The 24,018-nt window shown below is 41.6% G+C and overlaps 1 protein-coding gene and 1 long non-coding RNA gene across 3 annotated transcripts; one reads left to right on the top strand and one right to left on the bottom strand.

Moving 5' to 3' along the window:
- Positions 1–917: 917 nt before the first annotated feature.
- Positions 918–8,557, top strand: LOC131458591 (P2R1A-PPP2R2A-interacting phosphatase regulator 1). 2 transcript variants are annotated; one of them, XM_058627776.1, is made up of 9 exons: positions 918–1,861; positions 2,318–2,402; positions 2,492–2,548; positions 2,814–2,860; positions 2,933–2,990; positions 3,466–3,530; positions 3,617–3,672; positions 4,148–4,232; positions 4,316–8,557. In XM_058627776.1, exons 1-9 carry the CDS (start codon positions 1,761–1,763, stop codon positions 4,428–4,430), a joined length of 669 nt encoding a protein of 222 aa, XP_058483759.1. In that variant the 5' UTR covers positions 918–1,760; the 3' UTR covers positions 4,431–8,557. The 2 variants fall into 2 exon arrangements, with proteins under 2 accessions (XP_058483759.1, XP_058483758.1); XM_058627775.1 differs by having other exon boundaries at positions 3,466–3,536.
- Positions 8,364–23,941, bottom strand: LOC131458597 (uncharacterized). Its single transcript, XR_009240114.1, has 8 exons — positions 23,809–23,941; positions 22,983–23,067; positions 22,594–22,812; positions 21,148–21,235; positions 20,001–20,090; positions 11,766–11,964; positions 11,390–11,450; positions 8,364–9,654 (listed from the first exon to the last, which is right to left on the bottom strand). It is a non-coding gene; the product is annotated as an uncharacterized LOC131458597 (long non-coding RNA).
- Positions 23,942–24,018: the final 77 nt, after the last annotated feature.

Here is a 24,018-nt window from a genome sequence, read left to right as displayed (position 1 = left end):
CTCGGTTTCCCTGCACAGTCCTGCGATATTCTCATATATATATATATATGTATATATATATATATATATATATATATATATATGTATGTGTATATCATTTATATATATACACATATATGTATACATACATATATATGATATATATGTATATATGTATGTATATATATATACATATATGTGTATATATATAAATGATATATATATCATATATATATATATGATATACACATATGTATACATACATATATACATATATATCATATATATGTATGTATATATATGTGTATATATATAAATGATATATATATATCATATATGTATATGATATACACATATATATCATTTATATGTATATATATATATAATTTATATATATATATATATCATTTATATATATATATATATATATATACATATATTTGAACTTTTTTCAGATCAGCAGATCGGGGTTTCAGAGTGAACCTTAAATTGCATTTATTTGACTTCATGAAAACAAAAAACTTCTCCTGTTGAATTAATACTTTAAGGTGGTGGGAAAACCACGTTTTTATGTTAACATAGTTTCCTCAAACTATGTTTTTATATACTATATATGTATATAACCATACATACAGTTATATACATATGTAACTATATGTATATAACTTTATATATAGTTATATACATATATAACTAAATATTTACTTTTATATATATCACCAGACATAGTAATAAATATGGTTATATATATATAATTATAAAACATTGTACATATAATTATTTAAATAAAAACATATATATTAATATATATATATATACACACACACATTTGCTATTTTCTTTGCAAATTTTTTTTTTATTAATTATGAAACAAAAACACAGCTTTTTACACCAAACATCTAATTTAATTAATTGGATTATTTATTTATTTTTAATCACACTATGTCTAAAAAAGTTACATCTACATTTGACAGTGTTATTAAACGTCAACAATAAGTGATTCTGCTGATAAAAGCTGAATCACCCCCCGCACTGCAGTTCCATTTATGACCGGGAGGCGGCGTTGTTTGACAGTAGTTGAACTGCCTCTCTGTATGGGTGAAGGACTATGTTGTAAAAATCTTTTAAACAGTTAATTTTCGGTGACACCGGGCTTCTCCCGGGGCTCAGCTTCGGTGTGTCCGGGGTTACGTGACACCGACTCTTCCTGAGGACTGTGTCCGGTCTTGGAGCGGCCGTGTCGGGCAGCTGCTCAGCGGTTTTCTGATCTCTGACTGGAGGTTTCTTTTTCTTTTCTTTTTTTTTTTTTTTACTGCAAACCAAGTTAGCTCAACAGCTAATCCTAAAAGTCGCATCACCCGTGCGAACTCGAATTAAAAGTTTCTCGGCAGAGTCGGGACGTGTCGGGTGAGTTTTAACTGGATGTCCTGACGTAACTTTGTGCGCAGTGTTTTGCGCGGGGTTCGTATTTTAACTCGCCTTCGCGCAGCCACTAAATCTGCGTTGGAGAACGCAGCGACTGAAGCGCAGCCACGGGTCATAAAATGTCACTTAGACCCGCAGTCACGCGCGGATAAGGTGTCGTTCTCGGGGGGGGGAATGCGGTAGAGAGCGGCCAGCTTCGGTGTTCAGCCTGCGCTGACTCGGCGAATCTGGGTTTGCTGCTCGTGAGGCCTGCGGGTCAGGCTTCTACCGGCCTCGAGTAGAACCCGACGCCGCCGTCGCAGGGGGCGAAGGCCGGCTGCTGGCGCTGCCACTGCCGGGCCTGCGCGAGCCACGGCATGGAGCGGATGGAGGTGGACCAATGCGCAGGCGCAGGAGGCGGTGCAGGAGGCGGGGCACTCCGCAGGTCGAACAGCGCCCCCATGATCACCAGTGTCAGGTCAGTGGTATTACACAAATATGTGTAGCACCAAATCCCATTCATTAAACAGTCCATTTACGTCTACGTTGTTTATAAATAAACACACGCATTTTACACGACATTTTAATAATAAATACGTACAGATCTTTACGTCGGCATAACGGTAAATTAGTGGGGATTTTTCAATCAATCAGATACAGTATGGAAAATAAATTTTTTTTAATAATAATTTCAATGAACATTCAATACAGTACAGATTATTTTTAGTAACCTTTTATTAAATGAATAAAGGAAACAAATGGAACATTTAATTGAAGGCTTATTCTTTCTAAAATAAAAAGCACCATTACACCATTTTATTTGAGGAAATAATGAACTGATCGACTGATCATTTTTCAAAACACAGATTTTCTCGACAGGCTCAAAAAACCTGAACTGTCCCTTTTAACATGTGTGTCTCTGTGTGTCTCTCAGTGATGGGATGACCATTTTCAGCCCCGTGTCTTCAGCTCGATACAGACGCAGCAGCGTGTCCATCAACCCCAGCTGTCCGTCTCAGGTCAGTGTCCGTCGGGTTTTTGTGTCTTCACCTCGCCGCTCTCCTTGCGTGTTTTTCACGTCTCGTCCTCTTTTCTCCTCGTCCCTCAGCTCGTCCCGCTCTCTCCCTTCTCTCTGACCGGAGACAGACTGGACCAGAAGAGACAGGTGAGGACAGAGGACAGACACAGCACAAGCCACTGTTGACACTGTTTTTTGTTTTTTGGTAATTCCTCAGAGTTCCTCAAGGGGCGACAGAAAGTCAGGCAGTGCAGCTTTGACTCAACTGTAGATTTCTTTGGATTTTGAACACATTTACACTCTTTTACAAATTCCAAAAAACAATTGAACAAAAGCCACAACTACGAACCTATTTACTACTTATTATATCAAATCTTTGATATGAGTAAATTTGCGTGTGTGTGTGAGACAGGAGGAGAACATGGAGATGACACTCAGAGGGAGTCTGCAGAGACTCAGGTACAGAACTTAAATTTTACTCCACATGTTTGAACTTGAGACCTTGTCTGATTCTCTGTCTCTGTCTCTCAGTGCTTCCAGTCTGGTTCCAGTTCCTCCCGTCAGTCCGTGGCATGACCACACGTCAGTGGTGAGCAGCTCTGTCACACTGTGGCTTTTATTTTGGAGGTGCTTGGTTGCGTTTCCTGTCAGTCAGGTTCAGGTTCCAGATCAGAGTCACAGTCAAGAACCAACTCAATCCAGATCAGAGTCAGAACCAACTCAATCCAGATTAAAGTCAGAACCAACTCAATCCAGATCAGACTCAGAACCAACTCAATCCAGATCAAAGTCAGAACCAACTCAATCCAGATCAGACTCAGAACCAACTCAATCCAGATCAGAGGGTTTAGTCTCAATCCCGTAAAAGGTTTCCCTGTGAATCTGGATTAGATTTTATGATGAAGTCAGAATGTTTAGACCAAATCCAGATCTTTGTCCACATCAGAAGTATTACAGTAAAACCAGAGCGGACCCGATCCAGGGGCTCTCACTGAAACCAGATCAGATGTTGTGTTTGAATAAAACACTTAAGACTGAATCCACATGTGTCTTTTCTTCTTCAGTGGTTTCCATCGCAAGACGGCGGAGTCACGCCCAACTCATCCCCGAGTCCCACGCGGCGGTTCAGGTTCAGGTTCTGGTTCTGGTTCTGGTTTCTGTGTTGAGTGCAGCTGCTTGTTTGCGCTTGTTCTCACGTGTGTTTACCGTTCACAGACCTGCGGTCAGCGCCACCATCAGATGGCCCGCGCTCACGCCACTGAAGAGGAAAGGTGAGGAGACTCCGTGCTGTTCTACTTTAAAGGGATAGTTCAGGATTTTGAAAGATCAGTCGTTTAAAGTGGAGAGAGTCACACCGAGACATGACAGAGAACCACTTAACCCTCTGTTACCTTTAACTCTACGTCAGTCTTTATCTCACTGTGAGACAGACTTTTCCAACAGGAAACTGAAGTTTGTAAACCACTTACTCTCCCACACCAAAGCCAATAGAGAAAATCAGTGATTTAAACATCACACACACAGGAGTTGTTGATCCACTGCTGCCTCCATCACTAAGTTCTAATTATTTTGTCACTTCGGCTTTTAAAATCCTGAGTTCAGATTAACTTCAGTGACACAGAGTGACCACACGAGGCAGCAGAGGACCAGCAGCTCCTGTGTCCCCGCAGCTAAAATCACTGATGTGAGTGATTTACACACTTAATATTCCTGTTGGAAAAGTCTGTAAACAACTTTTTTTTCCAGGTGGCGTCGAGTCCGACGGACCCCCGAAGAAGCTCTTTGTTGCCGGGATCACAGACCCCGCCCACCGCAGCAGCTACACACTCAGGTGAGTGTCACCGGTGGCTCATTCATGTATCATGACATTGTGAAAAAAGCTTCTTCATCCTCCGTCTTCTCCTCCTCCCTCAGCGTCTCACCATCGACGGCAGACTCTCCACCAGCAGGGGGCGTCAGTCCTCAGTCCAGCCCTCTGTCCCTGTCACCGCCCCCTTCTTTTAGCCCCCACCAGCACCCGGGACATTAGACCTCACCAGCGTCTCTACAGGTCATCGACGCTCATTGCACCTTATTCGTTTTGCCGTAAGCCCCGCCTCTTCCCTGTGACCATGTGACGGACAGAGGGACCGATTACTTTCACTTCTTTCCTTTGTCGTCATGAAAACGGGTCTTCCTTGGAAACCGTCGACTTCAATCAGCTGTTTGTGCCCCAGTGTCGCTCACCATGCGTCACGACTGGATAGAGAGACGAGGATCGCGGTTCCAGCGGCTTGTCGCCACGGCAACGCATAAAACCCCTCTGGAGAAGTTTGAGACTCCCAGGGACTCGCCGGTTGTGTCGTCGGGGACGATGTTGCAGATCCGCTACGAACCCAGCGGACATACCCTGGACGCGGGACAGGACGCTCCGTATCGGAACGAGAGACTTTTGAGGGAGTGTGACATGAGTTTGTTGACTGTCGCGTGGACGCAGTCGCGCGGCGCAGCTCGCCGCCGTCGTGAAGTTTTGTTTTTTTTCCCTGAAGATGCGAAGATGTGAAGATGTCTTGAGTTCTAGTCAAGACATCGGAGCAGGACGTGGAACACTCTCAGTGAATCATCCATACCAGTTTCCTCGGGAATGGCGTTACATGACGTCACATGGCTCTTTTTTATTGTTTTGTTTCTTTGTTTTACGCAACAAAGAAATGAGAAAATAATAAAACAAAAACAAAAAAATAGGATCCACACAAATGCTGGTTTTTAGCGCATTCACTCGTGAAGAAAAGTGTTGTACCGGCGCAGGCGTTCATTGGGAGCAGCCATGTTGGCGTGGGGGGCGGAGCCGTCTGAATGTAACAATCTTCCCGGGTAACGGCGGTGTCGACTCGCGGGTGATGGCATTATTTACTTCAGAGACACCAGTGTGACGTTCATCGCGTCATTTGTGCGATTTACATACTTCTACTGCTGCCTCGTGTGGTCACTTTGTGTCACTGCGGTAAATCTGAACAAAGAATTTTAAATGCTGAATTAAAAAAATTAAGACATTTGAACTTCGTGATGGAGGCAGCAGTGGATCAACAACTCGTGTGTGTGTGTGTGTGTGCGTGTGCGTGTGTGTGATGTTAAAATCACTGATTTTCTCTATGGGCTTTGGTGTGGGAGAGTGAGTGATTTACAAACATGTTTGTCGGCGACACACCAGCTCCTGGTGAATGAAGAAGTTGTGTTTTGTTATCGCGCGCGCGCGTGACCAACCGACGATAATCCCACAGAATAATTTACCTCCCTCAAAGTGATCGGGGTCGTCCAGTTTGCACATGAGTGGCGTCCGTCACGAACAATTACCGTGATTTAAAAATGTAAAAACTTCTTGTCAGAGCTGAAGCTCTGCTCCAGTGTTTGCACTCGCACACACACACACACACACAGTATTGTACAGTTTTGTATTATCACTCATCGTCGTGCCTAAAACATGTCGTCATGTTCTGTGGGGGAGCGTCGGGCAGGTGACGCTGCGTCCTGGTCCTTTAACAGTCACCTGACCTGTCACCTGTCACGTGACCCCCGTCACCTGCGACATAATATTTGTATATAGAGTCTATAATGAGCAGTTTTTATCTTATTTGCTTTGTCTTTGTCTCCAAAAAAAAGAAAAAAAAAAGCGTTTCCAAATTGTTACCATTGTCACGACTTTGCACAGAACTGGAGAGATGAGTTTGCTTTTTCTGTTTTCTGTCACACGATGATGTCACCGTGTCACGGTCAGACTTGTCCTAGCACGTTTGAGCTAGCCGTGTCAAACTCGGTCCATATGTTGTAGACAAGTTAATGATTGAAAGTTGTCAAAGGATTTTCTCTACGTCATAAGGCGTGGCCTCAGTGCTCTGACAAAGTTAAAATGGCAGGAAAACGACTGTTGTTTTGTGTGTTTTTTCCTGCTTTATATTTTTCCCGTCTCTGAGTCTGAACCGCAGATTCGTGATTGTCAGATTCGGTTTTAATCATCCATTTATCAAAAATATCACTTTTTTTGTGAAATCTAGACGCACCTTAGCGGTAGCTAAGTTAATTTGCAGCCATGGTTCTGTCTGGAAACTCCTCAAAATCCAAACTCTGGTTTGGCCAATCACATCGTGTGTAGAGTGGGTGGGCGGGTTTAACATAATGACAACAGAGTTGCGACTGTGTAGTCCCGGCCGGTCAGTATTAGCTCTTCCAGGACTTCCACGGTTGTAGCAGAACTCTTTCAAGGACCCGGTTTATCCCACCCTTCGGATTGATCCCTGCCAGTTGTCTGCCCAGACCAAACATCCTGATGTAGGTCTGGTTTGCCAGGCGAGTACAATATCTGAAATGACGAAAGTTCTGCCTTTTTCAAACGGTGGGTGGGGGGGAAAAAGGAATTCGGCATCATTCTTTCCAAAAAACCCTCCACACTTTTGTCACCTTCTCCGAAATAAATGAATGCCGCTTTAAGTTGTTCAAGTAGAAAATGGTACAATCCAAACAACACCAAAGTAAAAGTAAATAACGGTCAGATGAGACTTTGAAACGCGCTGCCAATCGTTCACAGCTGCACCGACACAAACTGTAGCTTTAAGACCGTTTTCTTTGCCTTATTTTTGACTTTGCACACTTCGTCGGTTTGCATCTTCACGTCAAAGATTGTTCCGAAGCCAAAAAAAGGAATCCTAACCTTTACTAGTGGTAAACATAGTGGAGAGTTTTTTGCCAATAGCAGTGGCAGCAGTGGAATCCTATGTCAGCGCTTTTGAGGACGCACTGACTTTCCGAGTCAGAAATCTGATTTGTGGTCAGAAATTCTGACTTCCAACAACAACCGGAACGCCCCGCTCGTCCCAAGTTTGTTGCCCACTCTTTGCCCTTTGGCAAAGAGTGGGCAATATATTTCAGGAATTATTGCATCACATTGGGTGTGAATGCGATTATTTTAAACGTACAGGATCCCATTGTCGCGGAGAGAAAGACGCGTCTTGAGAGAATCGGCAAAATTTCGCTCTGGTAGAACGCGGCGATTTCTCAGCATCAAAGTTTGAGACGTTCAACTGTCTTGGAGTAGCGCGTTTGTCACAACATATTTGTTCTATATTCATTTAGTTTTGTGTTGGAAGTGAACCAGTCATCAACATAAACATGGAGATAAAAAGATGAATCATTTCACTTATTTATCGCATAAATGTGAAAGCAAATGCTACTTATTATGTTTGCGTTCTGGACTGCTGGTCGGACAAAACCAAATGTACGAAGATGCAAACGTTGAATTTGACCAAAAATAAATCCTTCAGATTATGTCACTGAGGTCAGGTGTGGTGAAAATGCAATATTGTCTGTTGTACCAGGGCTCTATAGCGCCCCCTAAGGCGAAACATGGATGGAGAAAGCCAAAATTAAGTTGCGCTGAGTTTGCTAAACTTGGTGGGAACTTGTCACAGCCCAAGACGAACAAAAAAGTCCATTGGGACCACGCCCTGAACTCCACAGGAAGTCAGTCATTTTGAATTTGCCGTGCTTCGTAGTCTTTGTTTTCCGCTTATCCGGGTCCAGGTCACGGGGGCAGCCACCTCGGCAAGGAAGCCCAGATGAGGAGGCCGAACCAGATGCCCGAACCACCTCAACTGGTTCCTCTGGACGTGGAGGAGCAGCGGTTCCTCTCTGTTAGTCAGCCCGCTCCGCCCTTCCCTCAAATTGTGAACGCTAAAAAAACAGCTCTGAAGATGCAAAGTGGAATTAAACGGACGCCAATCTGCAGTAAAACGCTGAAGAAATAACGACGTTCTACCAGAGTGAACTACGACTGAAAACAAAAAAAAGGGCTGCTGAAGTTTTAAGCGAGACGCTAAAGGGAACTAAGATCAGTTCACCCGAGTATTTTCAAAGTGTAAATAGTTGTTTTTTGTTTTCTTTCATTTCTTTTTTCCTTTTTGACAAAATTCTCTACATAAGACAAACGAGATGATGATGATGATGATGTATTTTTATGCAACAGAAGAGTAAAAGTCAAGTTCTATTCAAGTGTTCATTCCCTCCTGACGATCTCATGGCTGTAAAAAAAAAGAAAATAAAGACTTTAGTTTTTAGTGGAAACAATTCATGTTTAAAACATATATTGTTTATAAAAAATATCATTGAAATAAAAACAAAAACTGAGCTGTGTGTCTTATTTTACAACGCTTTGTATTCATTATTGATTTTAGTATATAGAGATATCTATAAATCTAGATCTGTAGACGGACTATGACATCATTTTCCCAAAAATCTTTTGCCCACGTGAAAACGAAAAGTGTGGAAAACGCTTTTTCTCATTTTTGTCACAATTCGCTTCAAACTATGTCCAAAGGTTGTGAATTTATTAACGTTAACATTTTCCATGTTCATGTATACATATATTAAATAATTAAATTTAAATGTTAAATATAAATATTACATTTAAATTTCTACGTAAACACAATGTATTCAAATTAAATCAAAATATAGTTTAAATATACTTTATACTATATTCCGGAATTATTATCGAATAAATAATTCATTTTCATAGTTTATTTTTCTACTTTTTTTTGGATATTTGAGATCCTTTTTCAAATGTTTTACAGATTGAAATCCTATTTCTTTTTCAGTCTCAGAGGAAAAGAAAAAGTAGATCAAGGCCAAAACTCTTTTTTACTTGTTACTACCAAATAAAATCAGAAGAGGAAGAAGAAGAGTTTCTTTTTCTCCCACCACAGACCTGACCGTCACTGTGGTCACTCATACTGAAGGAACCTGGCTGAACCGTCTCTGAACCGTCTCTGAACCGTCTCTGAACCGTCTCTGAACCGTCTCTCCCTCACTGCCAACATTGCTGCAGATACATGTTACACAACATCAGGAGGATATGACCTCTTCTAACTCAGAAGGCAGTTCAGGTTCTGGTCCAGGCTCTTGTCTCCTGGCTGGTCTCCCTGCATGTGCCATACGCTCCTCCGCTCCCTTCACTGGCTTCCTGTAGCTGCTCGCATCCGCTTCAAGACTCTAGTGCTTGCGTTCCATGCTACAAACGGATCCGGTCCAGCCTACATCCAGGACATGATCAAACCCTGGCTTGCTGCCCCCTCACTGAGAGGATCGCAGAGGCGTTCACCGAACTCCCGACTGTTCACTGTCCTGGCTCCCAAATGGTGGAACGAGCTCCCCATCGACATCCGGACAGGAAGCCACCACATCTTCCGCCGCCGACTAAAAACACATTTCTTTCGACTCGACCTCGACTAAGACAACGACGACAAAAGAAAAAAAAAAAAAAGGCAAGCACTTACTTGTACATCACACTTATGACGAGCATTTTATAGTTTGGCTTACTTGAAGCACTTACTTGCTTCTTGCTCTTGTTTGTACCCAAATGTTGAAATGCACTTATTGTACGTCGCTTCGGATAAAAGCTAAATGACATGTAATGTAATGTTTTCCCATCAGAAAGTCCTTAATCCAGTTATACTGTATAACTGGATAAAGGTGTATAACATACACCTTTGGTCTTGTACCCATCGTGCTCAGCTTTATTAGTAATAAAACACTGCAGCTGCTGACTCTTTGTTTGCCTGTCTTATCTCAGTCTCTAATCTTATCACTTGTATTTCTCCCCTTTCTAAAACCACTTAGATAATTTGCATGTTAATCTTTCTGTTGTCATGCTTTCCATTATTTTGAACATATTTGATGTTAATGCTATTGGCTTATCGCTAGCGAAGGATCCTGACAAGGTTTTCTGATAGGAAACACGACTGCTTCTTTCCAGGCACTTGGTAACCACAATTTCTGTCTCTCCTCACTGTATACTCGTGTACCAGAGTCTAAACCTGGTTTTAACCATGTTCCTTGAACACATACTATATCTGCTCTTGTAGCCTTTTCCTTGATAAATTGCTTAAATTCCAGTAAACACCTCACATTGTAAAAGAATGACCATGATCATGTGACATCCTGCGAGGTTCTCCCTCACTTCTTCCCACGCCAGTCCCACTCATCCTCAGTGGCTCACTGCTGCTGTAACCATGAGTGTGTGATGTCACTTCCTCTGTACTGTTATGAACGTCACTAAATCTCTGTTGTTCGCATACATCCTGTCGTCTGTCCTTGTGTGTCTCGTGTGTCTTGCACGTCCACAGCTCTTTGCTCATTTCTATATTCACTCACAGCTTCTGCAGAGGTGATTCTTCCCTCAGCTCTTATTTTTTTGGGATATTCGTTTCCCTTGTCATCGTCTCACACCCACCATATGCGACACTATCATCTCCCCCACAGCTGCACCCTGCTTCCACATTTCCCACATCATGCACACCTCCTCTTCTCTTTACAGTTCTTAGCTATATGTCCAAACCTTTGACCCTTAAAACACCTTCATACTGTCATGTGTGTGAAAACTTTATAAGAAATGTGAATAAATGAAGGCAATGAGGGGTTTTCTTTTACATTTTTAAAAAAATATTACGACAAAGCAGGTTTTAGTTAGTTATTCATCGCTCATTAGCATTTATAGTTCTATATTTGTGTCCAAGTCTCACATATTTGTCATTTTTAACTTACTAATCACTCAATATAAAAGCCAAATACACACAAATACACTCTCTGCAGGACCATAAACATTGATATGCTATGCTGAGTATGTCACTGGGTACATTACACCTGTGTTGATAACATCGTGCCCACCATACATGTGAGAAAGTTCCCCAACCAGAAACTCTGGGTCTGAAACATGCTGCGTGTTCGCTCCATTGCTTTTAAATCAGGCAACGAGGCTGAGTACAAAGCTGCCAAGTACGGACTGAGAAAAGCCATCACGGCAGCAAAGAGGCAGTACAGCTTCTATTCCACTGCTGACTCCGGGGCAGATGTGGAGTACAGGACCAGCACCATCAGTCCTACAGACAGCCTGCCAGACGACCTCAACATTTTCTACACCTGCTTTGAGGCTACAGCCAACAACAGAGACTCACACACACACACCTGGACCACCGGGCGCCCCTCACTGCCACCAACAGTCTTCTCATGTCAGGTACACCAAGTCCTGAAAAAAATGTATTATGTATATTTATATATTATTTTGTAATACTACTTCTTTGTTTACTTTTTGCTGGTATTTTTGAGTGGACAGCAAAGTAAGAATATCATTGGACAGGGAAACGTGTTTACTGTGCATATGAAAATAAACACTTTGAATGTTGAATGAATCTTGAATATTCAACTTTTCAGGGTTATGTAAAAATCTTTAAATAAAATTCCACCGAATTCAATACATTTTATATTATTGATAATAGAATTGGCGACATTTTCATGCAAAATAAAAAAAAACGTAAAAATCTGATGAGGAGAGATGAAGCACCAGCAAGCCCCTCCTCAGCGCCGCCGATGAAAAGTGGACTCCTCCTGGCTGAGTGCGGTCCGCGACCTCCCCTCTCGATGAATTGAATTGGAATCATCCACTTCCGCTTTGCCACTCGGATCTTCCACGAGCGCGGAGCCGGTCGGAGGAGACGCTCAGGCGGACAAGGAGCAGCGGGACAAACGTCTGGTAACTGCAGCTTAAGTCAAACAATGTCCAAATATAGTACGTCAACAAAAAATGTTGAACCATTAAAACTTCAGAATGAATATCTAGTCTGGCCAGTAGGGGTCAGATTAAGTAAAAAAAAGTGTTGAGCAGTGATTTAGTAGAATTTCAAAATAAAAGTGTCTGTGTTGATATGGATCAATATATATAGTTGACAATAAAAAGGTTTGTATGTGTTTTCCTCACATTTCTTCACTCATTTACTGCAGTGAGCACATTTGAACACTTTAAAGTGGACACTGCTTTGTCTCATCATGTCCTCTGACTGAAGACCTGCAAACAGCTGCCGTTAAAGGCACAGTTCATGTGTTTTCAAGTCATTCCATTCACAGTCGTCACTAAATACATCAGAATCCTCTGTTAAATATTGAGATTTTACAAATGTTTTCAGGATTTTTAAGGTCTTTGTAACTGATCTACAGCTTTGTTTGGAGCAGGAGCCAGGAGCCAGGACCAGGAGGAGCTGGAGGAGGACGAGGAGCAGCGGGGACAGGTGTGTGGTAGCTGCTGCTTAAAAATGATCTGCACATTTCTTAGATGTTCTGTTGACGCTCTGTTCACACCTGCTGTTAACATCCGACCTGAGGGATCCGATCACAGGTGTTCAGATTACACCTGCTAATGTGACGTCACGGCTCCACATGTAAACACACACACCTTTCATTTCACTTCACGACTGCAGAGGTCATTTATGGAGGATGAAACCGGACTTATGTATAAATAAATACAGAAATAAACGTATAAATAAATAAATGCATGAATAAATACAGCAATAAATAAATGTATAAATAAATACAGGAATAAATAAATAAATGCATAAATAATAAATAATAATAATTTCTGTCCACTTACATTTATTTATTGCTGTGTCCACACGTTAATGAGGTAGGAGGTCCTAAGACTGAGGTAAGGTTAGGAGGTGTACAGGAATGTTGTTGGCTACCAGCTCGCCCAGCACTGTTGCCAACTCCTCAGTAAGGAAAGTCGCTATTGGCTGTCCTAAAAGTCGCTAAATGACGTCATCGTCTAATTTGCAAAATTGTTATTTGCCTGATATAACCGTGCACCGTGACACGGCACAGATATCAGTACTGACACATATCAGACATAACATATATGTTCAGTGTGAGAACTATAATGCGGCTTATTCATTTATTTATGCATTTATTTATTTCTGTATTTATTCATACATTTATTTCTGTATTTATTTATACATAAGTCAGGTTTCGTCCTCCATAGTCATTAAGTCTCTTCTCAAGTTAAAATAACACACTATGTTTCATACTTATATTGCAGCACATGTGGATGTAGTCATTCGTCATTATCGGCACATCTCACCGTGTTTGCCCATATCCAGTAGCGTACAGTGGGGTTTCAGTCAGGGCCTTCAGTAAAAAAAAATTAAAAAACACACATCCACATACAAAACACACTATTATGCACTATATTCACAAGACAGTTGATGTGCAACAACCGTAGTGCACACGCACACCACTGCACATCTATAGGCTACTGCATCATTACCACCACATTTTCCTTTATGTCACTCAGCAACCGCAATTTCACAAGCTTCCACATAAGCATAGGCGTCAGCTACGTGGCGGAACACGTACCCGGCACTATTTATGATCAACAGTTTTGTCCTCACCACTTCTAAAAAATGTTATGAATTTATCATTAACAATCTAACTACCGTAAATGATGTACCTCTTCGGTGTAGGTCTTCCTCTTCAAATAATTTCCTTCTTTTCTCCAAACGATCGCCGTGAAAAGTGCACACAAAGGAGATCAGAAACATGATGGATCGGTGGTGTTAATGCAGTGGCCATAGCTTACTTCAAAACCCGCCAAAGGTTCAAACGTCGTTGATGACAACAGCGGGGGCTAGCGCCAGACACATCGCTGGGCCTGGGGCGTTCTGTCACTACGCATCACATTTTGATTGGCCGAAGACAAGTCAGTCAAAGTTATAACCAAATAGGAAATGGCAGCTTCAACGAAAGGCCAGCAATACTACTAGAGCAGGTCTGCGGAGCTATGATGCGTTTAATGACATATGGAAAATCCAGCTCAGCTTCACAAAAAATAACCATATTCTTTCTGGAAATATAATCATAACATACTGAAAAAGTAATTGAATTCAGACACGTTCAGACACACATTAATTTTATTATTAAAAAAAATAAAATAATAATAATAATAAAAAAATACTTTTTTGATATTGTCAGGGCCAGCAGAGAAGGCCCTGCTAGCCCTGACAGCCCACCACTGCCCATAACTCATAATACTTTTCAAAGCCAATATCTGCCCATAACGATAATATCTTGCAGCCCGACACATTTCCATGTCAGGTGTAAACTAACAACAAACTATTGTTTTTTTTTTAAAGAATTAAATCAAGCTTTGTGATTTTCCAGCTTCTTAAATGTCGACATTTTCTGTTTTCTTTGCTCCATAAAAACAAAGAAATCAATCAAACTCAATAATTGTTGCTTTGTGGACAAAAACAACATGTTTGACAACATCATCATTTCCACCTTTAAAAAACACTCATCAACATTTTAGCACATCACTCTTTCACCTGTGATTTCATCCCCTCACACGGACGTTAACAGCACTTGTCAACAGAGCCTCTGTTTAATGTGTTCACATCATTTTTACATTGTTAACAAGTGAAAACTGTGGACGAGTCAGTGACAACATTCAATTAATAAATACACCATTAAATGACTCACATGTGTCTCACATTCATTCATTCACATTGGAATTAAATACAGAAATGTATGAAATTGTTTTTACATCAAATGAATTTGGTATTTGAATGAATGAATGACACATTTAATAATGTGTGTATTTAATTCCAATGTGAATGAATGAATGTGAGACACATGTGAGTCATTATTTAATGGTGTATTTATTGATTGAATGTTGTCACTTTGACTCACAGTTTTCACTTGTTAACAATGTAAAAATGAAGTGAACACGTTAATCACACAGAAGTCTCATTCATGTGCTCATCATTTTTTTAGCAGCAGTTACTGGACACCTGGACCCAACTGTGTGGTCAACAGTCCAGGGAGTGGACCCCTATCATTTTTTTATTCGTTTTTTTATGGCTTTTTTTGGGCCAAAAATGTGAAATAAAATGTTATAACCCCCTGCTGTCATCTGTGCGGGGGGCCGGGGGAGCACAGCCCAGCCCCGGCCCCAGTTTGTCCCCGGCGCCGGGGCCAAGTGTTCGGAGCATGCTGGATTTGAACCAGCCACAGCCGGACTGGCACAACCTCCTCGCGGTTGCGAACCAACCCACCACGCCACGAACCCTTTGGAGGTTTGGGAAGGAGCTCCGGGCGTTATTGAGTCTTCACTTTGGCTGTGGAACCTTAAACCTTGACGTATAAAGGAAATGAACCGTCAACATCAGGACTGAAAGGCTGCTCTCTAACCAGCTGAGCTAACTGTCCACACTCTTCCTCAGGTTTTCTCACACCTATTCACTCTCTGTGTAGAATATTGGGCTTAAAAAGTTGCTTCATCTAAGATTTGAACCTCTGACCCCAGGAACTCCAGTCTTTGTCTGAACCACGTGAGCTATTTGTCCTCACACACTTCTTCTTCAACGTTGGACGACTTTCAATAACAAATGAGCACAAACATGACTTCAGAAAGACCTCCGACTGATGAAGTATTTAAGGATACATGTCCTCCGTAATGGGCCAAACAGTTGGTCTAGTGGTTAGTGCTCTTGCCCTTGAAACAAGAAGACCTGGGTTCGAGACCCAGTTGGCGCCAATATCTTTGTGGAGTTTTTCATGTTCTCCCCGTGTGTGCGTGGCTTTTCACGGGGTTCTCTGGCTTCCTCCCACAGTCCGTCAATCATCTACCGCTTTGTCATGGGTGCTGCTGTGCCAAGCTCAGCTGTCATAGGGTGATAGGCGGGGTTCACCCTGGACTGTTCGCCAGTCCATTCAAAACATGCAACACGGTGATGAGGTAAATTTACACTTAAACATTCACTTCAGGTAAGATTCGAACCCCTGACCATAGGAACCCCAGTACATATCTGACCCACGTGAGCTATTTGTCTTTGCTTGCTTTTCACACAATTTGGAAGTCTTTCAATAATAGAACTCATGACTGCAAAAAAAATGTCAGATTGATGAAATATTTAAGAACATCTGTCCCCGAAGATGAATGACATGGTTGGTGTAGTGGTTAGTACTCTTACCTTTGAAAAAAAGGCGACCTGGGTTCGCGACCCAGTAGGAACAAGCATGTTTCTGGAGTTTTTCATGTTCTCCCTGTGTGTGTGTGGCCTTTCTCCGGGTTCCTGCCACAGCCCAAGAACATGCAATATGGGGATTAGGCTAATTAGTCACTCTAAATTGACCAAGTGAGGCTGAGGTCTCTGAAGTCATGGGTAATCTACTATTGAAAGACTTCTAAAGTTGTGAGAGGTAATGTGTTGAATGGTTGTTTGTCTCTAAAACGCCATGCACAAAGAGCTTTGTTCCAAACAGGAATCGAACCTAGGTCCTCTGGCTGCAAAGTGAAGAGCACTCACCACTACACCAACCATGTTACCCATAACAAGTGACAGACTTTCTTAAATATTTCATCAGGCTCAGGTCTGTGAAGTCATGAGTTCTATTATTGAAAGAGTTCCAAATTATGGGAAAGCATACAAGGACAAATAGCTCATGTGGTTCAGTCAAGGACTGGGGTTCCTATGGTCAGGGGTTCAAATCTTACATGAAGTGGACATTTACCTCATCACTGTATTGCATGTTTTGAATGGACTGGCGAACAGTCCAGGGTGAACCCCGCCTATCACCCTATGACAGCTGAGCTTGGCACAGGACCCCTCCTTCACCCTCAAGTGGAGGACAAAGTGGTAGATGATTGATAGACTGTGGGAGGAAGCCAGAGAACCCGGAGAAAAGCCACGCACACACAAGGAGAACATGAAAAACTCCAGAAAGATGCTTGTTCCAACTGGCTCTCGAACCCTGATAGTCTTGTTTCAAAGGGAAGAGCACTAACCACTACACCAACCATCTTGTCTAAATTCGGGGACAGACGTTCTTAAATATTTCACCAGTCTGACGTTTTTTTGAAGTCATGGGTTCTATCATTGAAAGACTTCCAAATTGTGCTAAAAAGCATGCAAAGACAAATAGCTCCCATGGTTCAGACCTGGACCGGTGTTCCTATGGTCACGGGTTCGAATCTGACAATAGGTGATGAGACATTTATCTCATCACTGTATTGCATGTTTTGCATAGACTGGCGAACAGTCCAGGATGAACTGCACCTATAAACCTATGACAGCTGAGCTTGGCACAGGACCCCCGCCACCCTCCAGTGGAGGACGAAGTGGTAGATGATTGATGGACTGTGGGAGGAAGCCAGAGAAAAGCCACGCACATGAAACACATGAAACATGAAAAGCTCCAGAAAGATCCTTGTTCCAAACGGGTCTCGAACACAGGTCTTCTTGTGTCAAAGTCCAGAGCACTAACCACTACACCAACCATCTTGTCCACATTTGGGGACAGACGTTCTTAAATATTTTATCAGTCTGACCTTTTTTTGAAGTCATGGGTTCTATTATTGAAAGACTTCCAAATTGTGTGAAAAATCATGAAAAGACAAATAGCTCACATGGTTCAGACATGGACTGGTGTTCCTCTGGTCAGGGGTTTGAATCTTACATGAAGCGAATGTTTAGACTGAAATTTACCTCATGACTGCGTTGCATGTTTTGAATGGACTGGCGAACAGTCCAGGATGAACTCCGCCTATCAACCTATGACAGCTGAGCTTGGCACAGGACCCACCGCAACCCTCCAGTGGAGGACAAAGTGGTAGATGATTGATGGACTGTGGGAGGAAGCCAGAGAACCCAGAGAAAAGCCACGCACACACGGGGAGAACATGAAAAACTCCACAAAGATCCTTGTTCCAAATGGGTCTCGAACCCAGGTCTTCTTGTTTCAAAGGCAAGAGCACTAACCACTACACCAACTGTTTGGCCCATTGTGGAGGACATGTATCCTTAAATACTTCATCAGTCTGAGGTCTCGCTGAAGTCATGTTTGTGCTCATCTGTTATTGAAAGTCGTCCAACGTTGAAGAAGAAGTGTGTGAGGACAAATAGCTCACGTGGTTCAGACAAAGACTGGAGTTCCTGGGGTCAGAGGTTCAAATCTTAGATGAAGCAACTTTTTAAGACCAATATTCTACACAGAGAGTGAATAGGTGTCAGAAAACCTGAGGAAGAGTGTGGACAGTTAGCTCAGCTGGTTAGAGAGCAACCTTTCAGTCCTGACGTTGAAGGTTCAATTCCTTTATACGTCAAGGTTTAAGGTTCCACAGCCAAAGTGAAGACTCAATAACGCCCGGAGCTCTTTCCCGAACCTCCAAAGGGTTCGTGGCGTGGTGGGTTGGTTCGCAACCGCGAGGAGGTTGTGCCAGTCCGGCTGTGGCTGGTTCAAATCCAGCATGCTCCGAACACTTGGCCCCGGCGCCGGGGCCAAACTGGGGCCGGGGCTGGGCTGTGCTCCCCCGGCCCCCCGCACAGATGACAGCAGGGGGTTATAACATTTTATTTCACATTTTTGGCCCAAAAAAAAATCCCTAAAAATGCCATAAAAAGACAAAAAAAATGATAGGGGTTCACTCCCTGGACTGTTGACCACACAGTTGGGTCCAGGTGTCCAGTAACTGCTGCTTAAAAATGATGAGCACATGAATGAGACTTCTGTGTGATTAATGTGTTCACATAATTTTTACATTGTGAACAAGTGAAAACTGTGGACGAGTCAAAGTGGCAACATTCAATCAATAAATACACCATTAAATAATGACTCACATGTGTCTCACATTCATGGTCGTGTGTTGCATGATGAATTGATTTTTTGTGTCAAAATCAGCATCAAATCATTTGATGATGCAACACAGGACCATGACATCATTCATTCAATAGTCAAGTCATTCTATATGTTGTTTTCACATTAAATGTATTTGAATGAATGACACATTTAACAATGAGACATTTATGTATTTAATTCCAATGTGAATGAATGAATGTGAGACACATGTGAGTCATTATTTTAAGTTGTATTTATTGATTGAATGTTGTCACTTTGACTCGTCCACAGTTTTCACTTGTTAACAATGTAAAAATGATGTGAACACATTAAACAGAGGCTCTGTTGACAAGTGCTGTTAACGTCCGTGTGAGGGGATGAAATCACAGGTAAAAGAGTGATGGTTTGCTCCAGAAAATGTGCTAAAATGTTGATGAGGGGTTTTTTAAAGGTGAAAATGACGATTGTTTTTGTCCACAAAGCAAAAATGATTGAGTTTGGACCTCTTTGACTTCTATGCTAGCGCCACCTACAGCTATTTGTTTTTCTGCTGATTCTGACGTGAAAGCGGCGACAAAACTGCGTCGATAAAATAGTGCAACTTTTTCAGCTAATGTTGTTGTGGTTGCTACGGTTGCAGACAGGATGTGACGCTGTTTGAGAGAATTATTATTAAAACTAATACAGTGAAATATGGCGTATTCTTTTTTTTTTGTGTATTTTTATTATAAGTACTCACTTTCACGAGCGCTGTTGTCTCAGTTTATTGCAAATATCACGATAAATCGCATCATGGTGTCTCTGATGATTATTTTTAAAAATATAAACCAAGTAGAAATGCAACGATTACTGCATAATTAAACCATTACTAAATGAATTGTCAAATACTTTAATAATCGATAAATTGTTTTTCGTTTTATTGCAAATGTTGAACATTTTCTGGTTTCCTTGTTCCTTTTAATAAAGAAAGAGAAATGATGTGTGTGTGTTTACATGTGACGTCACATTAGCAGGTGTAATCTGAACACCTGTGATCGGATCCCTCAGGTCGGATGTTAACAGCAGGTGTGAACAGAGCGTCAACAGAACATCTAAGAAATGTGCAGATCATTTTTAAGCAGCAGCTACCACACACCTGTCCCCGCTGCTCCTCGTCCTCCTCCAGCTCCTCCTGGTCCTGGCTCCTGGTCCTGGCTCCTGGTCCTGGCTCCTGGTCCAAACAAAGCTGTAGATCAGTTACAAAGACTTTAAAAATCCTGAAAACATTTGTAAAATCTCAATATTTAACAGAGGATTCTGATGTATTTAGTGACGACTGTGAATGGAATGACTTGAAAACACATGAACTGTGCCTTTAACGGCAGCTGTTTGCAGGTCTTCAGTCAGAGGACATGATGAGACAAAGCAGTGTCCACTTTAAAGTGTTCAAATGTGCTCACTGCAGTAAATGAGTGAAATAATGTGAGGAAAACACATGAATCAACTATATATTGATCCATATCAACACAGACACTTTTATTTTGAAATTCTACTAAACCTCAACAGTTTTTTTTACTTAACCTGCCCCCTACTGGCCAGACTAGATACTCATTCTTAAGTTTTAATGGTCTAGTGACATTTTTTGTTGACGTACTATATTTGGACATTTTTGACAGTTTACTAAATAATAAACATGTTTTGATGACGAAATACTATACTAGGACACTTTTAGACAGTTCATATTTTAACTTTTTGTTGACATCATACTAGGATATTTTTGACAGTTCATATTTGGACAGTTTTTGACAGTATGACATCATACTATATAATTATATAGTTGACACCTAAGTCAGTGTTTTGAAAACACACACGTACATGGTTGGACATGATCGTGTGTTTACATGTGGAGCAGTGATGTCGCATTAGCAGGTGTAAACCTGTGATCGGATCACTCGGGTCGGATGTGTGTGAACAGAGCGTCAACAGAGAATCTAAGAAATGTGTGGATCATCTTATAAAAGTCGCCTAAATGATCCAGTTTTAGCTCTCTGTCTTAAAATGATCAACAATAAATGATGTGACAATAAACTGATGTTTTTCCTTGTTGTGTCTTGTATTACTATATGAGATATATAATAATGTTATGCGTTGTTATATTCTACTTTCATTTAGCTGATTTTTTTTCACCTACATCTGACCTAATTATTGATATCAAATACTAAATAATGTTCTAAGATTTTAACCCTTTAAAATAAACATTCATACTTTGCTTCAGAAGTCGTCGTCAGACGTCTGTTCCTCACCTGTGAACTCAGTCTTGAGCTCCTGAAGACGCCGCAGGCCTCGTCGTCCGCGGCGACGATGTGTCTGTGAGTCTGAGAGAATCTGATTCTGCAACAGAGACGATTTTAGAAAGACAAGTTTGAGTCTCCGCTGTTTTTCCCAGACTCCAAATAAAATAAACACTCTTTCACAGCTCGTATACAAATGTACTTAAGGATAGTATTTGTTTTTCTTCTTTAAAAAAGGTTACATACACATGACCTTTGACCACCAGAATGGAATTAGACAGGCCCATTGAGTTGATGTTGCTTCTCAAAGTTTTGCCAAGTATATTTATTCTACTTTCTTGTCACACAAATCAGCTGCAGAGTCAGATTGAGCTTGTTTTCATACGCTGCTTCTTGTTTTGAGTCACATTTCAAATGAAACAAGCTTTTAATTAAGCTGCTGTGTAGTTTGTAAAAGATGAATCATCTTGTTTTAATGAACAGACTTCACTCTGCTTTATTAAAAACTGCACGGTCCGCACGCCTTAAATATAGAGCAGTGTCACAATTCTAGAACTAAACATGAGTTAAATACACTTGAAACTAAAAAGATGCTATTTTTGAGCATCACACGCTTATCTTGAGACACAAAACATCACAATACGAGTAAAATAAAGCTAAACATGAGTTTTCCCAGCTAATAAAATGTCTTATTTCAAGAAATCTGACCAAGAGCATTTCTCTGTGTGTGATTTATGTGAAGAAGGAAAAACACAAAGTCAACATCGCCGTGACCTCAGAGGAGAAGATGCCGAGCCATCCACTGTTGTAGTCGTTCATGTCCACGGTGACGCCCGTGATTGTTTGCAGTCGCCCCGGCGACCAACCCCTGACCCCTGGTCTCATTTATTCTGTAAAATTGCACTTTACAGTTGCCAGTTTCGTTCCTCTGAACAAGATGAAAGTCTCCGTGACTGATCCTCAGTACGGTTTTGAAGGCCAACGTTACACTTCCAAGTGCAACACACGAAGAAGACAATAACTGCCACTATTTTTGATCTGAGCAATAAACCAAAAGTATAAAAAATGACCCGTTATTTGTTCTTTGGTGTCAGATACATAAACGAATAAGGAAATAAACCGTTTTATTTTTCGATTTTGGAATCTCAATTGAATATGAAAAGAACGATTGATACACGGATTCATCCAAAACCCCTAAAATATTATTATGTCACATAAATAAACAGACAGTAGCAGCATCAGAGATGAAAAAGTGGTATTTCCTACCTTCTTTACAGTTTCCTTTCTTATTGAACTTCTTTGTCATAAAATACACAGGACTGGCTGATAATTCAATAACAATGTACATTTTGGTAAACATCAACACAACAGTGCATGTTCATGCACATAATTGCTGTCATTGTCTGTTGTTGTTTATGAAATGAACGTCCTCTTCTGGACAGGTCATGAGTGTCTTACCCACATCCTTCTTCTTGGTGGTGCTGTACATGCGCCTCGTCACGTCATCTGGAGACTGCGGCACATCGGAACGCTTCACCGGCCATGGACGGGCTGGTGAACGCACCGTGTAGCCCACCTCACACGGTCCGTTCTTATTTGTCCGTTATCTCAGTTTCCGTCGGAAGACGTAATCTCTGCTTTGAAAACGGCATTTCCTGTCCGTACCAGGTCCCCGTCCTGCACAAAGAGGTCAGTCTCACCACATTCTCCTATCAGACATTCTTAAATGACCGAGTTGCAAAAAAAACAAGGATTAAAATGTGACTCTGAGCGATAATATGAACTCTAATATCCACAAATATAACTCCAGCTTAAAATCCATGGAAAACACAAACATCATGGCTCACTTTCAAACTTGTCTTTTGATGTCACGGTAACGGTGTGGTGCTGCCCGGTCGCTGCGTGGCGCCAGAGGTGTGAGCTACAGCCGCTCTGGTGAGGAGAACACACACACACACACACACACACACACAGTCCTCAGAGTCATCCCAGTCCACAACCACAAGATTGTTCTGGTGTGGCAGAGTTAGTTCCACAACCAAAGTTTAAAGGACAAATCCCAGAATCTTTTGCAGTCTTGTGGACTCAAACCTGCCACCTTGTGCACAGGATCCACCTCCTGGTTGTGTAAGTGACATTGCCACCTTGCTGATTGACAGTCTCTTCTGGTTGTGGTTAATTCTTTGAAGGACAAAACATTTTAAAGTTCAAACTCCAAAGTGAAGATTGAAGGAGATAAAAGGTCCTTGAACTCACAACCTAAGACATAGAAGTCTGATTCTTCTGCAGAACCTCATGTTGCTGGTTTTCTTAAATTCTTCTTTTAACTGTTCCCCTGCTGAAAATGAACAGAGCCCTCTGTGGTAGACTTTTCTAGAATTAGAGTTCCAGACACACGCAGGAGTTTGAGGACCAAGTCAATGTGGTATTTAATTCACATTTTGTTTCACAAATTGTGTGTTTTCGTGTGTGTGTGTGTGTTACCTCTCTAGGACCTTTTCTGACATAAACACTGACCTTGTCAGAAACAGTAGTCCTGATTGAGACCAACACCTGGTCCTAATTGGGCAGAACCTAATTTCTGAGGAACTGATGAAGTTTAGGACTAAGATGTGTGTGTGTGTGTGTGTGTGTGTGTGTGTGTGAGAGAGAGAGAGTTCTTGTATGTCTTACCTCTCTGGGACCTGTGTCGGATATAAAATAATAAACACACACCAAACTATTATATTCCGGAAGAAAACGTGTGTTTAACGGTCATTTTTATTCAGTCGCCATCTTTTGGTCTGTCTGCCACATCAAATCCTGTTCGTGGCGCTCATGCGCGGGTAACGTGCGTCTCGAGAGAAACACCGTAGAAGAAGAGAACGTGTGACGTAGGACGTA

Source organism: Solea solea, chromosome 4 (genome assembly GCF_958295425.1).
Source record: "Solea solea chromosome 4, fSolSol10.1, whole genome shotgun sequence".
Taxonomy (NCBI): domain Eukaryota; kingdom Metazoa; phylum Chordata; class Actinopteri; order Pleuronectiformes; family Soleidae; genus Solea; species Solea solea.
This window is presented reverse-complemented; position numbering and strand designations above follow the sequence as displayed.